The sequence below is a fragment of the Falco punctatus genome (genome assembly GCF_963210335.1).
Source record: "Falco punctatus genome assembly, chromosome: 12".
Classification (NCBI taxonomy): Eukaryota; Metazoa; Chordata; class Aves; order Falconiformes; family Falconidae; genus Falco; species Falco punctatus.
In genome coordinates this window covers 21,826,068-21,850,367 of record NC_137592.1, presented here as the reverse complement: position 1 = coordinate 21,850,367, position 24,300 = coordinate 21,826,068, and the positions used below count along the sequence as shown (strand labels likewise).

At 39.9% G+C, this 24,300-nt stretch overlaps 1 protein-coding gene and 1 long non-coding RNA gene across 6 annotated transcripts in view; both read left to right on the top strand.

Moving 5' to 3' along the window:
* The window catches only part of BICRAL (BICRA like chromatin remodeling complex associated protein), a 45,977-nt gene that overhangs the window by 10,074 nt on the left and 11,603 nt on the right, over positions 1–24,300 (top strand). For 2 of the 5 annotated variants that reach the window (XM_080408642.1, XM_080408641.1), the window contains exons 2-5: positions 15,315–15,363; positions 18,234–18,282; positions 18,365–18,433; positions 22,468–24,168. In XM_080408642.1, the coding sequence (XP_080264768.1) occupies positions 15,320–15,363; positions 18,234–18,282; positions 18,365–18,433; positions 22,468–24,168 (1,863 nt within the window). In that variant the 5' untranslated portion in view covers positions 15,315–15,319. Of the gene's footprint in view, positions 1–387; positions 1,092–13,592; positions 14,071–15,314; positions 15,364–18,227; positions 18,283–18,364; positions 18,434–20,286; positions 20,388–22,467; positions 24,169–24,300 lie in introns of those variants that run through there. The other 3 variants (XM_080408643.1, XM_080408644.1, XM_080408645.1) reach the window with 3 other exon arrangements.
* Positions 15,370–17,984, top strand: LOC308072158. The gene is made up of 2 exons (XR_013931551.1): positions 15,370–16,767; positions 17,192–17,984. It is a non-coding gene; the product is annotated as an uncharacterized lncRNA (long non-coding RNA).

The following is a 24,300-nucleotide window of genomic DNA, read 5'->3' as shown; positions in this document are numbered from 1 at the left end:
AGAAAAGAAAGAGGAGCAAATTAACAACCAGGAGTTGCCAAAACCAGGATATTAGGTTTCAGCCCAGAGAGCTATTGGTTCTGGGGCTATGTATATAAATATATATCTAGAGAGAGAGCGAGCGAGAGGGGAGACGAGGAGGAAGAAGAGGGATATTTTGTGGGTGGCTGTTGTTTGGGCAGATGTGGATTCACATGGAAATGAACTATATTATTTTTTTTTCCGCGAGGCTGGTGGTGGTGGCTGCTGAGGGCACTTAAAAAAAAAAAAAAGTTGTTTCTTAAAATAAAGGCGGGGGGTGGTGGTGGTGGTGGGGGTGTAGAAGGGAGAGATAAGGTTTCAGGTCCAGGCTGATAGCTGCAGAGAGGGGAGAGGTTTGGGGTGGGTTTTTTTTTCTTGCTGATGCCATGCAAATTTAGGAGAGGAGGGAAGAAAAATCTCTTTTAATGACTCATTGATTGAGCCGGTTTAAAATTAGTTGTTGTTGTTGTCTTTTTTTTTTTTTTTTTTATTTTCCGCCCCCTTGATGGCCATCAAGAGAGGGATGGAAAGAGGAGAGGAGGGAGAGCGAGTGTGTGTGTGTATGTGTGAGTGTGAGAGAGAGAGTGAGAGGGAGAGAGGGGGATAGAGAGAGTGTGTGAGGGAGAAAGAAAAATAATCTTTTCAAATCTCCTCCCTCTTTTTTTTCCCCCCTCGTTTCTTTGCTTTTCTCTAAAGCTCTGTAGTCTGTGAAACACTCTTTCTTCCTCCTCGTCGGGAAAATGGAGACACTTCGTCTCTCTCCTGGCTGTGGAGCTGGGAAGAATTTTTCTTCTCTTTTTTCCTTTTTCACTCCTGGCTTGATTTTTTCCTTCCCCCCGTCCACTCGCCACCACCCTAACCTTGTAATTTCTTTGAGTTTGTGTCTCAGATTTGTGCCTTCTGGGGATTTATTTTTCACTCATTTCCTCGTTTTCGGTGTCGCCACTAGATTTGATTTGATTTGTTTGGTTCTTTATTTGCAATTTCCTCCGAATTGCTCCGTGTCTCCTGCTTTTAACCAAGGAATGGAAACGGTGCTGCTTTTTGTGGGTGTGCGAAATGCTCGGGCGGTAGGTTTGGGCTAATGCGCTTTTTTCTCCTTTTCGGGACTAAGTTTGCCGCTGTGGGAGGTTTTTTTGTTTTTTTGGGTTCCCCCCCCCCCTCCTTTTTTTGCTTTTGGAGAGAATATTTAACTGTAACTCTTCTTTTTAAAACATAACAATAAACCGTCTCTTTCTGGAGTAACCCGTTTCTCTTTGCTGTGGAGTGGATGTGAATCTGATCCTTTGTGCTGATGGGATTATTTTCTTTAAAAGAAGCAATGTTTTATAAATAGTTTTTACTTGTGGCTTAAAATAGTAGTCGGTTGTGGAGGGGATGTCGTGAAATCCTCACAATTCACATTTATTGGCTTATGGGGGGGGCTTCAGTACTTAAGTTATAATTTGCTTTTGTTAATAATTGCAAAATTCACTTACAGCTTGTGGCAGATAGCAGACGTAGTGATGTTAAAATTAAACGCCGTACAGAGGGCACCTTTAATGTTTATTTAGAACTGTTACTAAAATAATCAGAGGGGGAAGGGAAGCGATGTGGAGGCCTTGGCTCTTGCCCGGTCTCTCGCCCTGGGGCCCGGCAGCCCGGGTCGCAGCAGGAGCCGCGGGAGAGGGAAGGGGTCCCGCGGAGGCCGCCCGGCCGTGCCCCGGGCTCGGCAGCCGGCGTTTGCGGTGCGGCGCTCGGTGCGACTGGGCGAGAGCGGGGAAGATGGCGCTGTCTGGCTTCCTGCCAGCGTTTGTTGCGCAGTTTCGCTCTGACTCTCCTCCCCCACGGGCGCCATTTTAAGGTCCTTTCTGTTGTCGCCGCGCCGTGTGGGGCGTTGCCGTCGCGCCACGCTCGGGCCATTTCTCTTTCTGTCTCGGAAGCGTTACGCGGGGCTGGAGAGCCTCTCCCCGACATACCCGAGGCTGCTTGCTCCCCTCCCCGCCCCTTCTCTTTCTTTCTTTAAGAAATAGCTGTAAGGGGTTTCTTCTGTGTGCGCTATGGGGAACGGGGGTGAAGGATTTGTTGGCGTGTGTGCGGGGAGCAGAGGGCGGATTGCTTTGGGCATGGGCACTCTCGGGAGCGGCCCCGTCAGCCGCTCGCTCTGAGCTGCTGCCCCCCGTCGCCTGGCTGCCCCCCGTCGCCTGGCTGCCCCCCGTCGCCTGGCTGCTCAGGGCCATCATCCTGTGAGGGGCTGAACTGGCTTGGTTCAGAGGGGCCTGGGCTCCCAGCTTGAGGCCTGTCAACATCACTTCAGAGCTTGTTTTCGTGTTTCTGAAATAACGTGTTTCTTGACATGAGATACATTCGTGGTGTAGGAAGAAACAGTACGTGAAAGAGTGGCCTCTTCTGTTGAAGAGATGACCCAAAAGTACACCATGTCATTAAAAAAGAACACCCCCACCCCAAAATGTTCTGGTGTAGCACATAAGGTAATCTTCATTGAAGAGCCTTTAACACCTTCAAAAATGCTTGTAAAAATACAAGGACAAGTAACTTTTTGGTGGGTGGGTAGTTAACTAATTTCATTTCTGTTACTCTCTTGGTAATTATTTTTGAGGGGGTGGACTAGCATCTTTCCAGGTTTTTACTGGTCCAAATTATTCAAATTTGACAGCTCCACTTTAATACGCTTTTTCAGCTTTTGTTTTGGTGCTGGTTTTAGGGAGAGTGTTGAAACGGTCTCCTGTTTTTTGATCAAAACTTCCTTTTGTTTGCTTGTGGTGTTCCTACATTTCTGTGTAATCTGATCAGTGCTCATGAGGCTTGAGTTGAATACCAACATCTGTATTCAGGGACAGCAAGCATGCAGCCAGACCAAGTTATGCTGCGCTCGCTAAGGGCTGTGGAATCCTTGTTTAGTTCTTCATTTTATGTTTTTTGACAGATCAGAGGAGAGCCTCTTGCTCATTCCTGGAGGAAGTGGGAGATGTTTTTAAAATTTGGGATTGCTTTTGAGGCTGTTTAAATTCTTTGCCTGTTGGTGTTGAAGGGTTTTAAATGACATTTTAAACTATGCAGTTTTATTGCTTGGAGTATACTAAAAATATGTCTTTTCTAAAGACTTTAATGGGGACAACTTTGTTAATGTTTTAGCTTTTTAAAAAATGCACCTGCTAAAACTTCAGTTCAAAAATCTATGGAGTGTGGAGTACAGTATTTGTTCACATTTCAGAAATCTTACTAGTACATGAAATTCAGATTTTCTCAAAGTGATTATTTTGCAATTTAGTCCTGGGATTAAGATAGCGGATTTTTTTTTTACTGTGTAGTGTATTTCTGTACAATAAAACTTTCCTAATGTCTGGCAGATTGTGTGGATTTTTTCATTAATTTGTGAAGATAATGAAGAAATGACAAAAATGGGATAAAAATGACCAGTTTATATTCTCTTGGGGCATAATACTTGCCAAATTACTATGTATCTTCTGACCTGGTTGCATTAAAGCAAAATGTATTCTCATCTTGAGTTGACATCTTCGGTGGATAGTAGTTAAATAGACTGCATCTGTTCTTTGTAGATTTATTTCTTTGGCTGTGTCTGAGCTGAAGAGATTCTTCTTTTTGTCATTGTTGCAAGTAGTACTTTGTAGTTTGCATAGCTTGTTTACATCGATGGAGGAGTGCAGCTCACCATGTCGATACACTAGTCTGGTTGCACTTTCATTGGTGCACCTTGGCTTATTCACTAGTGTGTGGTACTCCTGCGTTTTAAGTTTCTTATTTTGTTCATACATTGAGCACTTGCCCTGTATATTATACCTGTATTCGTGATAGTACTTTCAGTGTATGTGTAGCCTTAGGTGAGGTCAGTGCTACATAGCTGTGCCCTTGACAGAGATGGTTCTATTGTAGCTAAATACTTACATTACCTTATAGATGTGCAGTTTTCCTGCCCCCACCAAGTGTCCTTTTCCAGTAGAGTTTATCTATTTAGCTTAATTGTTTAATTAACTGATCATAAACCCCCGAAGTCCTGCTAGTATAAGCTGCATTTCCAGTTTCTTCCAAGGACCCTGTCTGTATCTGTGAAGTTTTGCAACAGAGGTAGGTTGGTAGTCTAGAGCTGGAGCTTTGCAGGTGGGGATGTGTTGGTATGCTACTTGGGTATTCATTGTACTCTAGCTGTATTTTCGGAGTTTTGCTGTTGTACTTCCACATCAGTTCCAGGAAAGTTCTATCTGCATAACTGCCGTTACATGGTATAATGTGGCTGTAATGGTCAATGATCATGCCTTTTTATGCTGCATTAGGCTTGTGATAAGTCTAATGACTGGTGCTTTTTAGCGTAAGATGTAGCAGTGAGAGTGTGAAAGTGTGTCATCCCTGTCTAAGTAATAGATACAGTCCAGGCATAAGAGCCTCTCTGATAATGTAGTTCATTCTGTTCAGAGAGGTGGCATAATTTATTGTAGTAGTTCTGCTGGAATAAGCTGCATCTGTGCTTGAAAGTTTGTTTTTTATGGTGACATACCTGGTCCAGCAGAGACATGGGGTTTGTCAACAAAAACAAGCATGTTTTGCTTTCTTATAGTACAGGAAAAGCAGCAAGATTAATAAACTGTTCTAACAGTCATTGTGACCTGCAGCTGTTCTAGTTTGAAAGCTGGAATAAACAGTATGGGTAAAGCCCTTGTTGTATCATCGTAAATCCATTAACACCAGCCTGAATTGATGTTTTTTTTCCCAAGACTATCATGTAGTTAAATGAAGATATGTATCTTTATTTTCAAATGTTTGTTTGCCCCTGCTTTCATTGTTGAAAAAACACAACTACTGTGTTTGTATTATTCTTGCTTTATTTGAGAATTGCCGAGGTTTTAGACAAAATTAAGATAGCTAGCACAAATAGACTATCAAGTTCTTGTATTGCTTTAATTTACTTTCTTGCACTAGTTTTGAAATTCTCTAGAGCTATATCCAATGTTACTTTGAGTAAGGGAGTGCTTATGAAAAGGAAAAGAAAGCAAATGGGCAAATCACTGTCAAAACGTAATACAATAGCCTTTCTTTCATTGGAAGTATTAAGAAAGGGTGGTGAAGAGAGGGGAGTCAGGGGAGAAAGTTGTAACTTCATTGCAGGAGACTGATCATTTTTGTAATGGCTGATCTTGGTCTTGTCTCAGGTGGAGCCTGTAGTAGTTTCACTGTGAACTTGATCTGAGTGTAGAATTTCAGGATCTTGTGTTGAAGTTTGAGTTTATTGACATGTGTCAACTACAGAAGGTATCTTGGCCCCACTGAAATACCTGGCAAAATATCCATTAGCTTCAACAAGGACAAGATTGGCGGTGTGGAGGATTTTCAGCCTGGTTTTGGGGGCATTGATATGGACCACACTGCTGAGTTAGTTACGCATCTGTCAGTTCATCATACTCTTAATTTCAGTTGATATCTGAAACATAATAACTGAAAGGAGTATAAATGCCCATTCAGCTTTAATTATTGGCAGTTGTTAGCTGATACTAACTTGTGTGAACCATGCCTGTGGCAAGGTAAACAGTTTTGGGTTTGGTGTTTGTTTTTTTAAACATAGTGTGGACTAGAGTGGCAGTGAAAATGTATTAATTGGGCATGGTTTATTAATTGAGAAATTATCGGTTCATAAGGAAGTTACATTATGGGATTGCATAAGAGTTTTTTCTGAATCTTTGGAAATTATATGCACAGAATGAGAAGTATGATACATGGGTATTCCCTAGTATGAAGTGAAAACATCTGAAGAACTGACTCGGTGTTTCTTGAAGTATCGTGTTGCATAAATAATGTATGCTTAATAGCCTGTGTTACTGCATACAGTAGTTTCTAGAAATACTTGAAGAGTGTCTAACTTTCTTTGGGCAGTGAACATTTCTTTCTGAAGGAACTGTTGAGATTATGACTGCTTCTTTTCCTCTTTTGGTATGAAACCAGGACCTTTCAAAATGTTTTATGACTATTGAGATTCCTGAAGAGCTGTGTATGTGCTGGAGCAGCTTAGAAGACAGAGCCCAAAATAGGCTGTAGCATAGTGATGAGGATGGTGTTTGCTGGGGAAACGGGCTAAGTGTGTTCAACCTGGGGAGGTCCTGTTGGGGTAGGTAAGCACCCTGACCTCTGGGCTGTGAGTTACGCTGGATTTTCTCTGTGTGGTTTAAAAAAAAATAAAAATTTCTGGTTGAAAGTCTTGCCAAATTTTTGGTGTTGCCAAGAGCAGCTCTGGGTGCAGTATGGAAAAATGGTACTGAATAAATTAGAAATTTGATGCTGAACATGTGTGGCTGAGGGAAACCAGATTTTAGACAGCTGCACAGAGGATTTACACATGTACTCGGTGTGCTTGCCTGCAGCTGGATTAACCTTCACTATCATACTTACTGTTAAGTATTGAACTGTACATTTCCATATTTTTTTTTCTTAATAGAATATCACCATAGTTTTGGGAAGCTTGATAAGTTGCCACATTTGCCAAACTTAAGAATATTTTTTTTCGTAGTATACTAAAAGGAAATTTATGAGTTGGATAAACAACCTATTGTAGGTTGCCTGTACTTTAGTGTGTAGTTTTTATTTGTTCTTCTGTATACGGAGCTGGTACTTCACAATTGTGCAGAGACCCTGCCTGTCCTCTTAGGTGTTTGTCTCCTGCCAGACTTTAGAAACCATGAAGATGCATAATGTTGTGCTTAGTAATTCATGAGGTAGCACTTTGTGTTTCTTTTCTTGTTGCAATTTATCTGACTCCTGAACAGTTCCCATTTTTTGGAGCAGTATTCCTAGAGAGGTGTTGAATCATTCTTTGAATATTTAAAGTTAGAAACAACTTCTTGCACTGTGTTGCATAAATGTTGTGTTTGAAATACTGATGATTAAATTCAGTTCCACAGCTCATTTCAAACATTGTAAGTTCATCTTACTATCATTATTATTATTACTATTATGAGTAGTAAGTACTACTCAGGTTTAGAATGTTGGAATGAAAACACATTTTCATATATATAGAAAGTTCACACTTGCATATTGCACTGTCATACTAGGTTAGAATCCCTAATTCCTTTGTTAGCTCTTCTTGAGAGCACAATTCCTGGTAGATTTTTCAACAGTATAGTAGTTGCTTTTTGTTGATTACTGTGGAAGAGAAAATGTTTGAAAGGAATAATGCGATATTTTAGAATATAAGTACAGCATGGTTTACAAGTGAGCAGTTAAATGTACAAAGTCCATTTTTAAAAATAATTTTTCTTCCTTAGTCCTGTTTTCCTGAAATGACAAATTTTTGACAATTATGCCTTCGGTATTTTTGCCCAAGTAAAATTGAGAGTGAGATTTTAGTTTTCAATCAAGTTTGTCAACATTTACCTCTTTTCCATCGAATACTGTGCCATTATTCTGATGCACATTGTTTTTTTACAGTAATAAGAGGGGAGAAGTGGAAATAGTTTTCAATATTTGCTTTTTTAATTCCATCTATGTAAAAATCAGTTTCTTGAAAATAAAGGGCTTGATGTGATGTGGTGAGCAGCTCATAGGATGATTATAAAACATGTGCGTGGCTAGGTACGAGAACCTGAAATTGTCCAGTTTGAAAGGTAATAGATTGTTCAAAAGTAGCATGGACTTGAAATTTAAGAACAAAATACATGGTAATAAGGGTTTGAGTTTATACTCCTTTCTTCCACTCCTGTGTTGCAGAGAATGCAAATTAGGTCTGGTTGTTCCTGCGTACGTTAAGTTTCTTTCAGTGAATCCAAGGCTGGCTGACTGTTAGGAACCTGAGAGAGAACTGGCAATGTAAGGAAGGCAGTAGTTACAGCATCTTAGCAACCTGAAGTGCATGCTGCTGAAATGATACTTATTGCTGAATATGTGGTAGAGCGGCCTCCCCCCCGCCGCAGTTCAGAAGCACACTGAGTTAAAATACTAGCACTGTGAAAATTAATGGCAGTTGTGGGGGAAATTTGTGTGAGGGAAGGACTTCACTGGGCGTTTTGCCTCTGCAGTCGGTGTGGAATCACATAATGCTGCTGTGATCCTTTGATGTAATTTAACAAGGGAGGGATGTTTGCATTTGGTTAATAGTGCTATCTTACATCTCACATATTCAAAAACAATGTAAGGCATAAAAATACCATAAATTGATGTAGCACACGGTTCACTACAGTACCATTTTCTACATTGACTATTAGAGTAATTTTGATCTCTTCTATTTTTGTTGTTCTGATGATTATTGTTATGGTGACAATGTATTTCTTCAGGTATTCCATAGTGAAGTTAATGTTGGGATTGTAGATCTGGAAAATGGTGTAGTGCAGCAGAACAGTACAGATTTGATGGCTTGTATCCATTATAAAGCCTGATGGAGATGTCGTGAAGAGTTCCTGCTGTCTGGATGTGTACAAAGTCTTGCTGAACTTGTGGGGATTAGTGGGCATATCTCCTAACTCAAACGCTAGTTGCTTCAGGTGCTACATATGTTACTGTATGCAAGTTTCATTATCGCCCACTCTAAAGCTGTTAACTACAGCAGTCATTTCCTTGCTTTAAAGCATTGATTTCCAAAGGTCAGTGTTCACTCTCAGAAGGCATGGGCCAGCATGCTGCCAGTCAGGAATTGATACTGTGTAGTCGCATGGAAGTGATGAGTCTGTAGATTTTTACAACAGTTTTGCAGGTAAATTTATTTACTTGTGGTTTACTAAGTTCTGGTGTTGTTCATATTACACTTTTGGGGATTACTGCTCTAAATGTTGCTTTTCTAAACTAACTACTGTTTTTGGCTTTTTACAAACTGTGAAAATAATATTTTACTGCTTGGTATCTGAAGTTGTGTGTTAAGGTTGTATGAAATTATAAATAACTTTGAGAAGGGAAATAATTCTTTGAGACAAGCTTGAATATAATTTGAGCAGATTTAAAATTCAGTATTTACAGTGGTTTTGAATACTCAGATTTTTTCAGTTCTAAAAATCAGGTACAGTATATGAGGCATGTATGAATAGTTGGGCTGTTTCTGGACAAATACAGTTTTAATGACTCTTCAGGCTATAGACCCTGCATGTGTTGCATGCCACTGTGGATTGTGTAGCATGGTGATGAAAAATTGGGGCTGTTAAGGAGCACTGGAGTTAATCTGGCCTTGCCTCCTGCTGTAAGCAGAACTAGCTTCAAAGCTGGGACAGGTTGGTCAGGGCCGTTTGAGTTTTGGAAATTTCCAAAGAGGGTGATTACACCTGCTTGCTTGAGTGTTCTTGTTTGTGAGCTTCTTTTTTCCTTACGTCTGGTTGGAATTCTCTGTGTTGCATGTGTTGGCTGTTGCCTAGTGTCTTGCTGCGCACTGATGAGAAGAGGCTGGCTCTGCTCATCTTAGTATCTGTTTTAGCTAGTGGAAGGCTACAGGTGGCACCTCAGTTAGCCTTCTGTTGTCCAGGCTGAAGTAATGTAGTTCCCTCAGACTTCCTTAGTGTCACTTGCCTGCAGGATTTTATTGGCACTCTGCTGGGTTCTAGCAAGTTTTTCTGTATTTCTTTTAAGAGGGGAGAGGTATGTGTGGCAGAAGTGGACACAGTATTCCAAATGGGAGCTCACAAGTACTGAGTAGAGGGGAATAATTGCTTCTGTCGACCTGCTGCCTGCACTGCAGCTAATGTGAGAGTGGTGGCTGTAATAACTCCACACGTGTGGCTACAGGCTGACAGTTGCTTTAAGCTGGCTGAAACACTGCTGCCTTCCCCAGTACTTAACTCCCCAGCTTGCCCATTCCTATTCCCTCTCTTGTGCTGGCACAAGCAGTCTCGTGGCAAGCCAGAACCAAATCCAGAAGCTAATCGAAGTTGAAACAGATCAATGTATTTTGTCGATGAATTTTCTGATCCAGGTGGCTGTTAACAGCCTTGAGCAGACTCGGGGAAAGTGGATGAGAGGGGTGCAGGACTGCTCTCTCCTTCCTTTCTTTGTCTTTGCTCTGTAGTAGGTGAGAGTGTTGTTGAAAGTGAGGCAGAGATGTTAAGGCCAAGTACTAACAGTCCCCCAGAGGACTGACCTGCATAGCTGGGATATCCTTGTCAGTTTTATTACTTTAACCTTTTCTTATATCCTGTTTGGTAGGATGCGATAAAGGGCACTCTGGTTATTTCCCAAAAGGGACAGACAGTGCTGCTTCCTCAAGTACATGTGACCCAAGTTGAAGTATATGCTAGGTTTGCCAGTGCAGCAGCAGGGTTATGAAATAAGACAGCAGAGGCTTTGCTAATAATAAGTTAGAGGGAGTATCTGTGCTGGGTTGTTACTAATTAGTAAGGATTGCCCTTTGTAAAGTAGTTGAATGTAGCAGCAGGGCTGAGTTTGGCCTACTTAGGATAAACAGCCTTTTTTGGTAGGATTTTTTTATTTTTTAAGCAAAGACACTGTAGAACAGTGTTGATAGTAACTAGGTATTTCTTAGGCTACATTGTAACAGTGCTCCAGCAAGTTGTGTGACTCTTTCCTATGTGTGTATTCCTGCAACTGCCTCTGGCCTGGGCCCTTGTCAGGGCACTGGGTGTACTGGGGGGGCCCGATGGCCCAGACAAGCCTCACCCGGAGCCTGCACCCACAGCCCTTGCCTATGGGCTGAAACCCCTGTCAACTGATCCAAATATAGAAATGAGTCAAACTTTTAAGAGCCTAAACCAGTGGTCTCCAAATGTTCTTAATTGCACACCCCTATCGGTAAAAGTTTTTTGAGCATGAACCCCCAAGGTATGTATATTTGTGTATGTGCTAATGAAGTTCCAGTGTTTTCTGTCTGCACCCCAGTGGATTGTCTTGCATGCCACCCCTCTTTGGAGAACGCTGGTCTAGGCTATTCTAATGCTCTTAATTCCACTCATTGTGTTGAGTTCTGTTTTCAAACTGTCTTGGCTTAATAAAGTTTATGCCCATTTCACACGGCAGTCATTGATTTGCCCCCCTATATGTTAACGAACAGTGAGATGGACAGAATTTATAACTTGTGTATAGAAAACCTGAAAAGGTGGTCAGCAAGAAAAGCAGCACCATTTCTGCTGTAGAAAATGTATTAGGAAAATTTCACAGGATAGGCTTGCTTTTTGTTAACACACTTTTAAATGATCATCTGTGTCAAGGTCATGTGTTGATAATGTTTCCCTCTTTTCTAAAGAGGCTGAATGACTAGTTGTTTTTGGGTGTGCAAGGACTCTGTCGGATTGTGCACCACCTCTGTTGCTGTCCTGAAGTTAACAGGACACTAATCCTCAATGACAACTGCATCAGTTAAAAAGATGTAAACCTGCAGTGTCCTGGTTTCTGCTGGGATAGAGTTAATTTTCTTCCTAGTAGCTGGTATGGTGATGAATTATGGATGAGAATATGCATGAGAATAATATTGGTAACACACTGATGTTTTAGTTGTTGCTGAGCAGTGCTTACACTAAGTCAAGGACTTTTCAGCTTCTCATACTGACCTGCCAGTGAGGAGGCTGGGGGTGCACAATAAGCTGGTAGGGGACACTGACAGCCACGGCTGACCCAAATTGGCCAGAGGGGTATTCCATACCCTATGATGTAATGCTGAACAATAAAACTGGAGGGGAGTTGGCTGGGGGGTGGTATCCCGCTGCTTGGGGACTGGCTGGGCGTTGTTCAGCAGGTAGTGAGCAGTTGCATTGTGCATCACTTGTTTTGTATATTCTTTTATCAAGATTATTATTTTTCCTTCTTTTTCTGTCCTCTTGAATAGAACCTCTTAATCTCAGCCCATGAGTTTTACCTTTTTTTCTGCTGTTCTTCCCCATCCCACAGCATGGGGGAGGTGAGCGAACAGCTGTGTGGTGTTTAGCTGCCTGCCAGGTTAAACCACAACATGCAGTTACACGGTTATGTAGATCTTGGGTATGTGTGGTGAAATAGGAGCAGAATTTAATCTAAATAGGTAGGTTTGTGTGTTGGCTGTGATCTTGATTTTCTTTCACAGACCACATACCCCTGTGTGTGCCATGTAAATTGTGTGTTGGTCCTGTGGTATTTCACAAAAGCGTTGCTATGCAGCATTATGTTAGCGTCATGTTACTTGGGCATCATTTGTGGGGATGTTGAGGTGGTAGCAATCTGTCTGTGTGTTATTTGCAGTTGTCAAGGTGTGAAAGCATGTAGCCCCTTAGGCTGCAAATGCTGATCAGAACAACTGAATGTAGCAAGAGCTCTGTATGATAGGTGTGTTCTTGGCTGTGTGACGGTTCATTGTTCAGTTGTATAAAAACTTGGCAATGGTTTTATACAGATTAGCTCTTTGGTAAACCAGCATTAAAAAAAAGGTGACATAATATTTCTTTTCCATGTGTATATAAAATTCTACTAGTAATGTCATTGTCAAAGCTTGTTAGAAGGATGCACTTCTGGAGGGGACTGGTTGTGATTCTTTGTGTTTATAAAAAATGTAGCTGTTTTCTTTAGGTTTTATTGTCTGTCATAAACTGGCAGAAGTTTATGGTGTATTGGGTAATTTTTCTTGTATCATGTTTGTGAAATGAGGAAAAAGAACAGATTATATTTTCTAATAAGGCCAACTGCATGTTCAGCTAAAGGGCTGAGTGGTGAAGAATATGTAGTACCATTAAGATTTTCTGTCATTGGTGTTCTCATGCAATTTATTTTCCTTCTGATTTTTATATTCAGGTTTTCAAGAATTTAGTGAAATTACCAGATTTGTCTAATACCCACAGGAGTACTGATTGAACAAAGTTCTATGTGGTCATTTTTGATAATATTGAACTCTTATTGTAGTATAATCACAGAGAGTATTTGATTTGGTAAAGCAAATACAATTTATTTTATTTAAATAATGATGTCAGTATTGCTGTAGACACATGGGATGGTGTTTTCACAAGCAGGCATGTAGTGTCAAAACAGAGTTCATGTTGATTTATGGTAGAGATGATTTTTACTTCTGGTTAGCTAGCAGTCTTTGAAACCTGGCTCTTGAGAGATGGATATGGTGTTTTTTAGCTGTTAGAGGAAATAGCACCTTCCCCTAAGTAGTGCTAACAATACAGTTAAAGCAGAATGCTAATCACCGAATGCTAATTGCTTATTAATTTGTTCTTACTAATGAACATTTACATATAAATTCCGTGATGTCATAAAATGTCATTTTACTTGCATAGCATTAAATTGCAAGATCAGTGCTCAGGCTGGTGGCTGTATGCAAGAGTGAGCAGGTGTATTACTGAATTACGGGAGAAATTACTAAGATGCATAATCACCTCATGAGTGCTGATTTTGTTGACTTTTGAAGTAGTTCTTGGTAGCTGTGCTTTATTTTCCAGTTGTCTCAGAAAGGTGATGCTGAGGGATCCTTATAGTGATGCATGTTCCGGTTCTGCTTCACCCTTACTAAGCTAAAGCACAGGAAATTGAGGAAAAAATCTGAATGAGGCTATGCAGTATGGAGGACAGACTGCCATCTGCTAGTCTAAAGTATGAACAGTTTTGGAATTAGTGAGGTATAGAAAAAATCCAGGAAAGAATCGCAGGATTGCTGAGGTATGAAGGTAGGTCTGAAGATCACCTCATTCAGTGTCCAGCTTACAGCAGGCTCTGCCAGAGCAGACTGCTCAGGGCTGTGGTCCAGCAGGGTTCTGGTTATCTCCAAGGATGGAGACTCCATAACCTTGCTGGAAAACCTGTGCTGGTATTAACTACCATTTTAACTACTATTTTTTGTTTGTTTGTTTGTTTTTTAATTTCTTATGTTTAAATATATTGTTGTTGTTTTGATTTTTCCCCTTGCCTCTTGTTCATTCAGTGGGTATCAGTGAGAAGGATTTGGTTCAGTCGTCTTTACACCTTTCCACCAGGTATTTATACACATGGGTAAGATAACCCCGTAGCCTTCTGTTCCACAGGCAGAACGGTCCTGGTGCTCTCAGTTTCTTGTGTAACAGATGCTCTAGTCCCTTCCATTGTCTTAAACATTATGGAGATCTGTATGAGGGAGAGCCTGAAGAACAATTCACGTGGATCTGATCAAGGAGAGTAAGTTTCTGTTTGGTGAGAAGTAAGAGAGAGAGCAAAATCTGTATTAATAGATTTGGTTAGTATGATAGCAGACTTTTTAAGAGAAGTTGAGAAAAAAACAGGCATGGAATGCACAGTGATCAATTTGATGTGATTAGAAGATGTGTGAAGGTGAGACTGGATAACTGACTGGAAGCCAGGGTACCGAGAGGTTTAGAAAATGCTGGCATCCGTTGATGACTGAACTGGTGGATTATATGGGACCTTTACAGAGGGAATAAGGGAGGATAAAGTCCTGAGAGTTACTGATAGGGAAAAGGGAGAAGGTACAATCTTAGATGACATTCTGAGAGTTATGGTGAACAGAACCAGAATATGCAAACAGAAACTTTGAAGGAACAGCAATCAGGCGAAAAAGTGATGAAATGTGTTTGGTATGGGCAGCACCCAACTGAGTAGGCAGTGTGTAAGGCTTGGTGGTTGTGATACTGTGAGGCTGAAACTGTTCTGTACTCAATGAATGGATGCTTACATTGTGTGATTAAGGTAAATGAATTCCTCACTTGCTGTTAAAAGGATTGTCAGTGGTCTGTACTATTAATCACAAGTTTGTTTAAATACACTTCTGAGTATTGTTGAGGAAAAAAAGGAAGTAGCCATATTGTCACTAGCAATAGCTAAGGAAGTTCTGCTAGAAAATAGTGTTCTTTTGAATGTCTTGGCTTTGTCATGTCTTGGCTGTGGTTTTAGCCTATAATAGCACTGTCATGATATTGACCTAGATTTGTTTACCTTTTTGGCTGGTCGGTATTATAGCCAGTAATTGTAAAAGTAGGTTCTGTAGTGGTTGGTTAATCCCATGCTGGGCTTAGCTGGGAGTAAATTCCTACAGAAACATTTTAATTGGAGTCTTGAGATTGTATTCAGTGTTGATTTTTTTTTTTTTTTAAAGTCACAGAAGTTCTGTTTAATCAGTTTGGTTAGTCATTTGTCTTTCTCCAATTTAAAATTCTAAAAAGAACCCTAAATGGTAAAACTTTGCATGGGATTTTGTACATCATTACATGTGACTGAATTTGATTTTGAGATAAATCAGTGGACCTCTGTAGAAGGTGCAGGTTTAAGAACTTTGCCAATAGTAGACACTGTCAGCTTCATAAATCGCATAATAAAAATATTGAGATATTCTAAATTGGTCTTATTGTTGAAGGCAGTCTTTTGTCTGACACATCAAATATCCATCCTCTCCCTCTTTGTTCTAGTTGTCATGGATGATGATGATGATGAATCCTGTCTCCTTGACCTTATTGGGTAAGTTTTCCTTAAGCAATTCTTTCAGAAAAGTTGGAAAAAATAGTTTTGCAAAATCATCTTCTTGAAGGTGATTCTGCCTCAGTATTGTCTCAAGACTAGGTGACTTGCAAATGAAATGAGCAGCTATGCTTCACTTTCTCCCCGAGGAGATGTGTGTATCACACAGCCTTCAGCCCCAGTGTATACCAGCTGACAGTCCACTTGCTGGCCTTCTCCTCCAGAGAGGTGAAGGAATAAAGTGTGCATGGAGGTTGGATTCCCTTCTCAGCTAGTGGCAATATCAGGTTGGTGTTGAAGCACGTTACTAGGGATTTCGTTACAAACTTTGCTGCAAAGAACTATTTTTTTAACTAAAAAATAAAGATCTCAATTTTTTGAGTAGTGGAACTAAATGGTTTATTAACACTATGCTTGTATTTTACAGGGAAAAGTAAAATTATAAGTAATTTCTACTAATGACATGCATTTGCATGGAAATGTTAGAAAAATAGGATTGCTACCTGGTGCCGTTAAGTATTCACAACAAACAAGAATGGCATTTGGCTCAAAGATACTTGATTTTAATAAAATTGGGGATTTTAGATGGTCCTGTTTTGTTTTTGGTTTGGGTTTTTTTTTTTTTTTCATCATTTCTGTAACAGATTTATTTGGAGGTTTATAGTTCTACATGGGAATCTCAAAAAATAATGTTGATAGCTGGAGCATGAGCAAGATTTTTGTGGATTGTGTATATGAGAAATTACCTTCCTTTGGCCAACATTCATGTCAGTATTGAAGGAGAGTTAATATGGTATAACACATTTAAAATGTAAAAAGAGCATCGAACATTTAATGTACAATACTTTATTCAAACTCTGCCAGAAGTTAGTATGACATGAGTCTTGTAGCAGCTGCTAAAAGTTCACCTCTGCTTCATACAAGATTTTTTTACTGTCTTAAATACATCGGCCATTTACCTTTCTCATGCATGCAAAGCTTCCAGTGAAACCAATGGGAGCTTTACCTTCAGAAAAAGCCAAAATACCACCACAGTGGCTGCTGTAATTTGGGGGGTTACTCTGTGGATGCTGTAGCAAAAGCATTGCCGGTAATGGCTGACAGTTACGTTCTGTGAAGTATACTGTGCAAGATTACTGATTGGAGCTGTATGAAAACACATCCTCCTTGGAACATAAAGACGATAATTGACTGCATGGGACAATTAAATGCTCTGTGGTGAGCATGAATCAGGAGGATCCTGCTACAAGTTCACAGGTGGTCCAGGAAATGAAGTGCTCTCTATACAGATGAGTGTTTGTGTGAAAAATTACAGTGTACTTCCTGCTGCTGGCAGCAATTACTGTCTTAAGCATCTAGAAGAATAGAAACCAGCATTTTTTACCCATCTTATCTTTGATTTTGGTAAGTGCCTTCTAAAATTCCTTCCTTACTAAAGACAATATTTAAGGTGATGAAGTGTTCTTCATTTTCAATTGCATTTTTTAATGTTTTAAAGTCAGTGAGTGTAACTAGTATTAAGCGGCCTGGTTATTTTATTGATAAGACTCATAAGCTTGATAGAGCCCTATATGAGATAATGAGTCCTATTCTCCTTAATTATTGAAATTTAGTGTAATCTACTATTTGAGAATATATGTAACCACTTCTGTGTTGTAAGCGTAATAGTGCCATGAGGTCCCTGCCAGGTACCAAAATGTCTTTTGTAAACACATGAATAAGCTTGTTTTTGAAATAAAAAAGAGAGAAATCACAGGTGTATTTGTGCTTTTAGAAGAGTATTTGTAAACTTGAAAGGTCTTTAACTTGTTCCCTCTTTATTTTCTAGGATGATCAAGAGAGAAGGAGAAATGTTTTGAATTAATATTTTTTACGTGAGAATTTGCTTCTCAAAATGTTGTATTATTACTTAATAATCAATAAAGATATTTTAAAATAAAAAAAACCTCCATGTCATTTTACTCCTCATGTTAATGGACATGTTGGGAAATGCTGTATAATTGTTGTATTAAAATAATCCCATGTAACACAACCTTTTAATGTTTTTTACTTGGTTTGTATGTGCAGTTACATTAATGTATTTTTTTGTCTGAATTTCCCATGATCATTCAACCAGACCATATTTTTAATCTGAGTTTTATTCAGTGATAGTGCTAAGTTAATGAAATACATTGAAATTGTATTTCATAATATTTAATCATTTGTATCTATGGTTGATTTCACTTGGAAAAGGTGCTGCTCTTTTCTCCAAGTGAAGGGACTGTTACTCTGGCAAGCATAAATTTCTGCTGACTTACATTAAGGGTGGCAGAAAACATGTTAAAAGATTCAGGTTTGTCACTAGGGTATTTTTGTTAATGTTAAATGTGGCAGAAAACATGTTAAAGATTCAGGCTTGTAAATAACCCTGTTGATTTAGGCACTAGCTAAACAGACATTGTAGTTCATCTCTGTAGAAGCAACGATACCTGTTTTAGCTCTCATGTTATTTGGTGCTAGTATTTTCCTTTGGTTTTGTACTATGTGCTGTCATAATATCCTGTGTGTTTTAAGACAGTATGAGTAATACTGTTATAAAGGGAAGTAAGGTAGACTGCAACTAAAATTTTATATTGAACATAGTTTATTGCTTGAAATGCCTTGGTACAATGACAGCAAATAACATCAGCATCTGAAGATTGTGCTGATACAGATACACAGATCCTCAGATGGTATTAACTTTCAGCTTTGCATTGGAGTCAGTGAAAGAAATGTGCTTTTATTATAAACCTGATCTATATGAATGCAGTATATGGCTTAGTTAAATTAGTTTCATTAGCAGAAAGAGCTTCCTAAAAGTGGTAACTTTTTTTCTTTTCCCCTCCCTTAAGGGACCCACAGGCACTGAATTATTTTCTACATGGACCTAGTAGTAAATCTGTAAGTAGCATTCCTGTGTATTAGACATATATAACCTTCATTGAGTGTGTTATTTCTAAACATTATTTTTGTCTTTTACCAGAGCAATGAAGACTTGACTAATGCAGAATATTCTGTAGCCAACTCAAATTCAATTTTCGCTAACTCCAATGTAAGTGGTCGGGAGATAAATTATATTTGTATTGAGATTGCATGGTTCTGTTATGGCTTTACATGGCTTTTATAAAAGGTTTTGACCTTTTTCATATGCACATTCTGAATGCTGACATAGAACCACCTCATGCTGTTAATATTTTAAGTGTTTCAGCGGGGAATTGATCGAAAGATACTGCGCTATTGGGCCATGTTTTGTAAATATGTAAACCAGCTTGCTGAGCAGTGAAAATGTTCTCCGGTGTAACTCTCTTGTAAACCGGACTTGTAATCTTAGTGATGGTAGATGTATAGTTGAGCTCAAATGTAGACCTTAAAAGTTGGTCATTCATGCATTTCCTGTGTATGTTAGGATGGTTTTGTTTCGTATTTCTAAGTAGAATCTGAGCTAGCAATTTTTTTAAATTAATAAATGGGGGTTTTTTTGTTCTTTAGACTGAATAGCTAGCTTGGGATGTTTCCATCCTGTAACATCAGTGTTAGGGAAGACACTTCAAATTCATTAGGTGTTGCAAGTTGTCTTTGTTATTATTTTTTCACCAGGAGTGTACTGCAGCCCAGGACCAAGTTTTACCCAATGAGGTTGTGGAATCCCCATGCTTGGAGATAAAGCCAATGTTGATCTACTTTAATACTGTAGTAGTCCTACTTTGAGTAGGAGGTTGGGCTAGATGACTTCCGGAGATCCCTCCTGACACACATTTCTTTAATTTCTTTGGTGTGTTTTTTTTAAAAAAAGAGTTCAGTTATTAGAATACATAGGGAAGGGTTTCCTTGGTAATTCCTCTTTCTGTTGTACTGTTGTCTTGAGTCTGTCCCATGTTCCTAACAGATATGTGGGTATACTTGTAGGTGAACTTAAATAATTGGCATAAATAAATCCTGAAAACTGTTTATCTGTGTGTAGAGAACTAGTGACTTTTCTGTAGCTACAGTAGTGTGATGTGAAGTATTTGCCCCGTCCTTCATTTCGATATCCTTACTAAATATTACAGGAGAAACATTGAGTGACAGTTCTTTCTCCAGATAAGCTGGTTGAGGTAATGGTGGGGGAGTGGGGTACCAACAGTAATGGGTATGCCCAGTTTTCAGCTAATCAGGAGCAGTGGTTTCAACTTGGTACCAGTTAGCCATTATCGGACAGCAGCTTCCTGTATGCAACATGGCAGGTGGGTTTTGTAGACTTAATTCTAAGGAAAATGAGGTTATAGGGGAAAAAGGTGACGTATGACATGCATTTGTCAAAGCCTAGACTTCCTAGTTGTTCGTAAAGGTTTTCTGGTACGCATGAGTAGGTGGAAAGACATCAGGAGTGTATTTCTGGCATATTTTCAGAAAGTGAGTATTTGGAGTGATTTTGAGGAGTAGGAGATTCTGGGCAATGTGGGATTCTTGCGTAGTAGTTGGAAAAAACAAAAATATTTGGTGAAAGCCAAAAGAGCTTTCTGGTATGTGAGGTTGGGGGTTAGGTAATCTAGAAGGCAGATGGTCAGAGGAGCAGGGATTTCTAGTGTGTGTTCCTAGGATGGCTTACTGTATTTACATTCTCCAGCACTTGTTCCTCTCGTGTTCTGTTTTCATCCTTTGTATTTTCATCATGAATACCAATGCCATTTTCTTTTCCTCCCTCCCTTGCATGAGAGCCCTGTGCTGACCTAAGTGAAGAATGACTTGATTGCAAATACAGATTCTTATAGTGTGTTGTAAGGAGCAAGGAGTATCTAAAATACAAATAGATGTTTTTTCAGTCCCTGCTTATAATGTAAGATACGTGAAAAGTTAAAGGCTTCTGAGTTTTTTGTCATTGAAGTTTTTGCAGATACTGAAAGTTCTGTCTTTGTATGTATTCAGAATTGCTACCATGAAGTAGGATTGACTGTCTTGATGCCCGTCTCATGCCTTTCAGTGGCAGAGTTGACAAATTCAGTGTCAAGGGTTCAGTGCCTCAGCTGGTAAGCATGCTCAGCCAACACCTAACACAAACAAGATTAAGTTCCTGCTGACTGAAGGATGAGAAAGCAGTGTCCACTCTGCCCCCCTGTGCCCTGCCCCCTCCTCCCCCCCCCCCCACCCTGAGCTGAATGATTGCATAACACCTCTACTGATGGCAGGTTGGTTTCCTTGGGCAGTTGTCAGTCTCTCTTAAAACCCGCATGAGAGGGTTCCTTAGCCATTGTCCTGTTATGTGGGTTGTACTCAGTGACTGCTTCCACCTTCCTATTATAGTAGAGTAGAACAGCTTAAAAGAGCAGAATATTCATGCATGGAGCCAGCAAGAATAAGACTCTTGAAAACTCAAGAATAAGCAGATTCATGAAGCTGCAGAGTCACTGATTTCTGGTTGAAAGTAGCATGGTGTACTGCATGGCCGTTCTGAATTTGGGAAGCAGTGATTCAGATGTTAAGTTGGAAGGTCCCAGGTTCCATGCCCGTAAAATTGGTTTTGGATGTTAAACAGTTCTGGAAGGAGGGAATGAAACTTGGCGTTCTTCATTCCAGTGGGAGAGTTTCAAACTGTTAATCTTGATTGCATGTAATATTGTTTATTACTACTGTTGCTGTTGTTAGTAGTAGTAATAGTTATATTGTTAGTACTAACTGGAATAGCATTAATTGTAACCCTCTTAAGTTACACAGTCATGAAATATTTGAGATTGGTCATTGTCACGGAGGCAAGTTACAGGTGCAATAGGAAATTCTCCACAAGAGCCTCTACAGTTGTGAGTCCTAGTGATGCCCTAGTTAGTGACTCCTTCTTGCTCTGCCTGATGGTAGCTAGGTACAGTTGAGAACCCAATTTGTAATTTTACGTGTTCATAAGATGCAGACATCGAGACAGTTTCATAAAATATACAGGCTGATTTGGAAAGAGATTGGGGTAAAATTCTGAATAAATATGCTTGGGGAACTGAAGTTAGGGTGGGGACGTTATTGCATATGATAATTACAGCTTGCAGCATTTTCACACTGGTTATATGAGGTGAAAACAAGTGTCTGTGACCTTCAAGGAGTGAAGACTTGGAGTATGAATCGTCTGATAATTTCACACTCATGTTTTGCATTATCTTGACCTAAAAAGAAAGTGCATGTTGGTTTTGAATAGTTGGGATATGATTTTGCAATTTAGAAGGGTGTACTCTGTCTAACTTAAAACTATTGCAAGTAGTAGTATGCATTTACATTCATCATTCCACCTGTAGAATCCTGATAGTTGTGTTCTCTAGAGTTTTTGGACATAATGTTGTTTTAGGAAAATCTTACTAGCTGTAGGCCAGAGTAAAGTAGGTTCTGATATTCCTTATCACAGTATTTATGGATATAAATTTGAAGGATTTTTTTTTCATTCAAGGTGCCACTTAATATTTGCTGTAGTTTCAATGTTTGTAGTTCTCTCTAATCTTTTTACTAGCATAAAGCACAGTCTGTAGCATTGTTTTTCGTACTACTTTGGTTCTACAATTTTTCTAAACAAAGAGCTAGTGTAATTCCTTTACTTCATTAAATACTTGCTAGTTTGCATTGTGTGACTATTGAAATATCGGTAGGGTTTTGGAGATGGATCTAGAGGAAGTCAGCGAAAGAGCATTGTGAAAGGCGCTTTCTCCTGCCTTTTCCCTGCTACTACTGTTGCTGCTGAAACCTTGCCCCAAACTGAGTTACAATGGAGGTCTTCTCATTCCTCCTTTCTTTTATCCCTTTGTCCATACAGTGCTCAGCTTGAGGAAGGGAAAATGGTACTTTGTCACATCCTCTTGAAACAGTGCAGCTGCAGAGCTGAGTGCTGTGGAACTGGAAGACTTGAGAAGTGAGGGTGGTGTCTCCAGCAGTCTGTTATGAGGGCATGAGTGGGGTGCCAATGACACACATGTTTATGCTGGCCCACTGTATGGGATGAATGTCACCTTACATACAGACTATGCGAAGAATATAATTCTGTAAAGAATGTTTGCTTGCATGAAAAGGAGCTTAATGGGGAAACAAAGTAGAGCTTGGACTTTCTGAAAATGATGTATTTCTTGGTTTGCATTTCAGAGCACTGATCCGAAGTCGTCTATAAAAGGTGTAAGCGGTCAGCTTGGAGAGGGGCCTAGTGATGGACTGCAGCTGTCCAGTAGCCTTCAGTTTCTTGAAGATGAACTTGTATCTTCTCCTTTACCTGATCTTACTGAGGATCAGCCTTTTGATATTCTTCAGAAGTCCTTACAGGAGGCCAATATTACTGAACAGACTTTGGCAGAAGAGGCATATTTGGATGCCAGTGTAGGTTCTAGCCAACAGTTTGCACAAGCTCAGCTTCATCCTTCTTCATCAGCATCCTTTACTCAGGCTTCTAATGTTTCTAATTACTCAGGTCAGACGTTGCAGCCTATAGGAGTTACTCAAGTGGTACAGCAACCTGTTGGAGCATCTTTTGCAAGCAATACAGTCGGTGTGCAACATGGCTTTATGCAACATGTCGGAATTAGTGTTCCCAGCCAGCATTTGTCTAATAGCAGCCAGATTAGTGGTTCTGGGCAGATACAGCTAATTGGTTCATTTAGTAATCAACCTTCCATGATGACCATTAATAACCTTGATGGATCTCAGATAATACTGAAAGGCAATGGTCAGCAAACACCTGCAAACATGAGTAGTGGCCTCTTGGTTCATAGACAAACTCCAAATGGTAACTCACTGTTTGGTAACTCAAATTCAAGTCCAGTAGCACAACCTGTAACCGTTCCATTTAACAGCACAAATTTTCAGACGTCATTGCCTGTCCATAATATCATCATTCAAAGGGGTTTGGCCCCAAACTCTAACAAAGTTCCCATTAATATCCAACCAAAGCCTATCCAGATGGGTCAGCAGACTGCTTACAATGTGAATAACTTGGGAATACAGCAGCATCACGTGCAGCAAGGGATTCAGTTTGGGTCTGCAAACTCACCTCAGAGTTCAGTAGTTGGTCCTCATATGTCTGTTAATATCGTTAATCAACAAAATGCAAGAAAGTCAGTTACACCTCAGACAGTTAGCAATGCTGGAGGTAGTATTGTTATCCATTCTCCTATGGGACAGCCTCATACACCTCAAAACCAGTTTCTTATACCTACAAGTTTGTCTGTTAATTCTAATTCAGTTCATCATGTCCAGGCCATAAATGGACAACTTCTTCAGACTCAGCCTTCCCAGCTGGTTCCCAGCCAAGTGTCTGCTGAGCATGTAATGCTCAACAGGAACTCTACAAACATGCTAAGAGCCAACCAGTCATATTCGGGACAGATGCTGAATAATCAGAACACAGCTGTTCAGCTTGTCTCCGGCCAGACATTCACAGCTCCTGGAAACCAAGTTATAGTAAATCATGGGACTTCACAAATTGTTGGTGGACAGGTGCCACTGCAGCAGGCATCACCAACGGTGTTGCATTTGTCACCCAGTCAAGCTAGTGTTTCTCAAGGTAGATCGAGTTTTACTACGATGTCACCTGGGCAGTCTACAGTCTCAAATATGTCAGCTTCTAATCGATTTGCTGTTGCAAGTTCTTCTGGTTCAGTACATCCTAGCTTGGGACCATCGGTTCAGTCTGTTGCATCAGGAGGAAACTTCACTGGAGATCAGCTTACACAGAACAGAACTCAAGTTCCTGTCAGTGCATCGCATCGTCTTCCAGCATCCTCTTCCAAATCTGCCAGCACCTTCAGTCACACGTCAATTGGAGTAACACAACAACAGTTCGCCTTTGGTCAGGTATGAAAGCTGCTTGAGAATGTAGCGAAAGAAATGCTTCTAAGTTGTGCTGAAATCTGGTTAACAAAGTATTAAAGTTGATGTTAATACAAAGAGCAATAATTTTGCTAATTTATATTTTTCAAATACTGT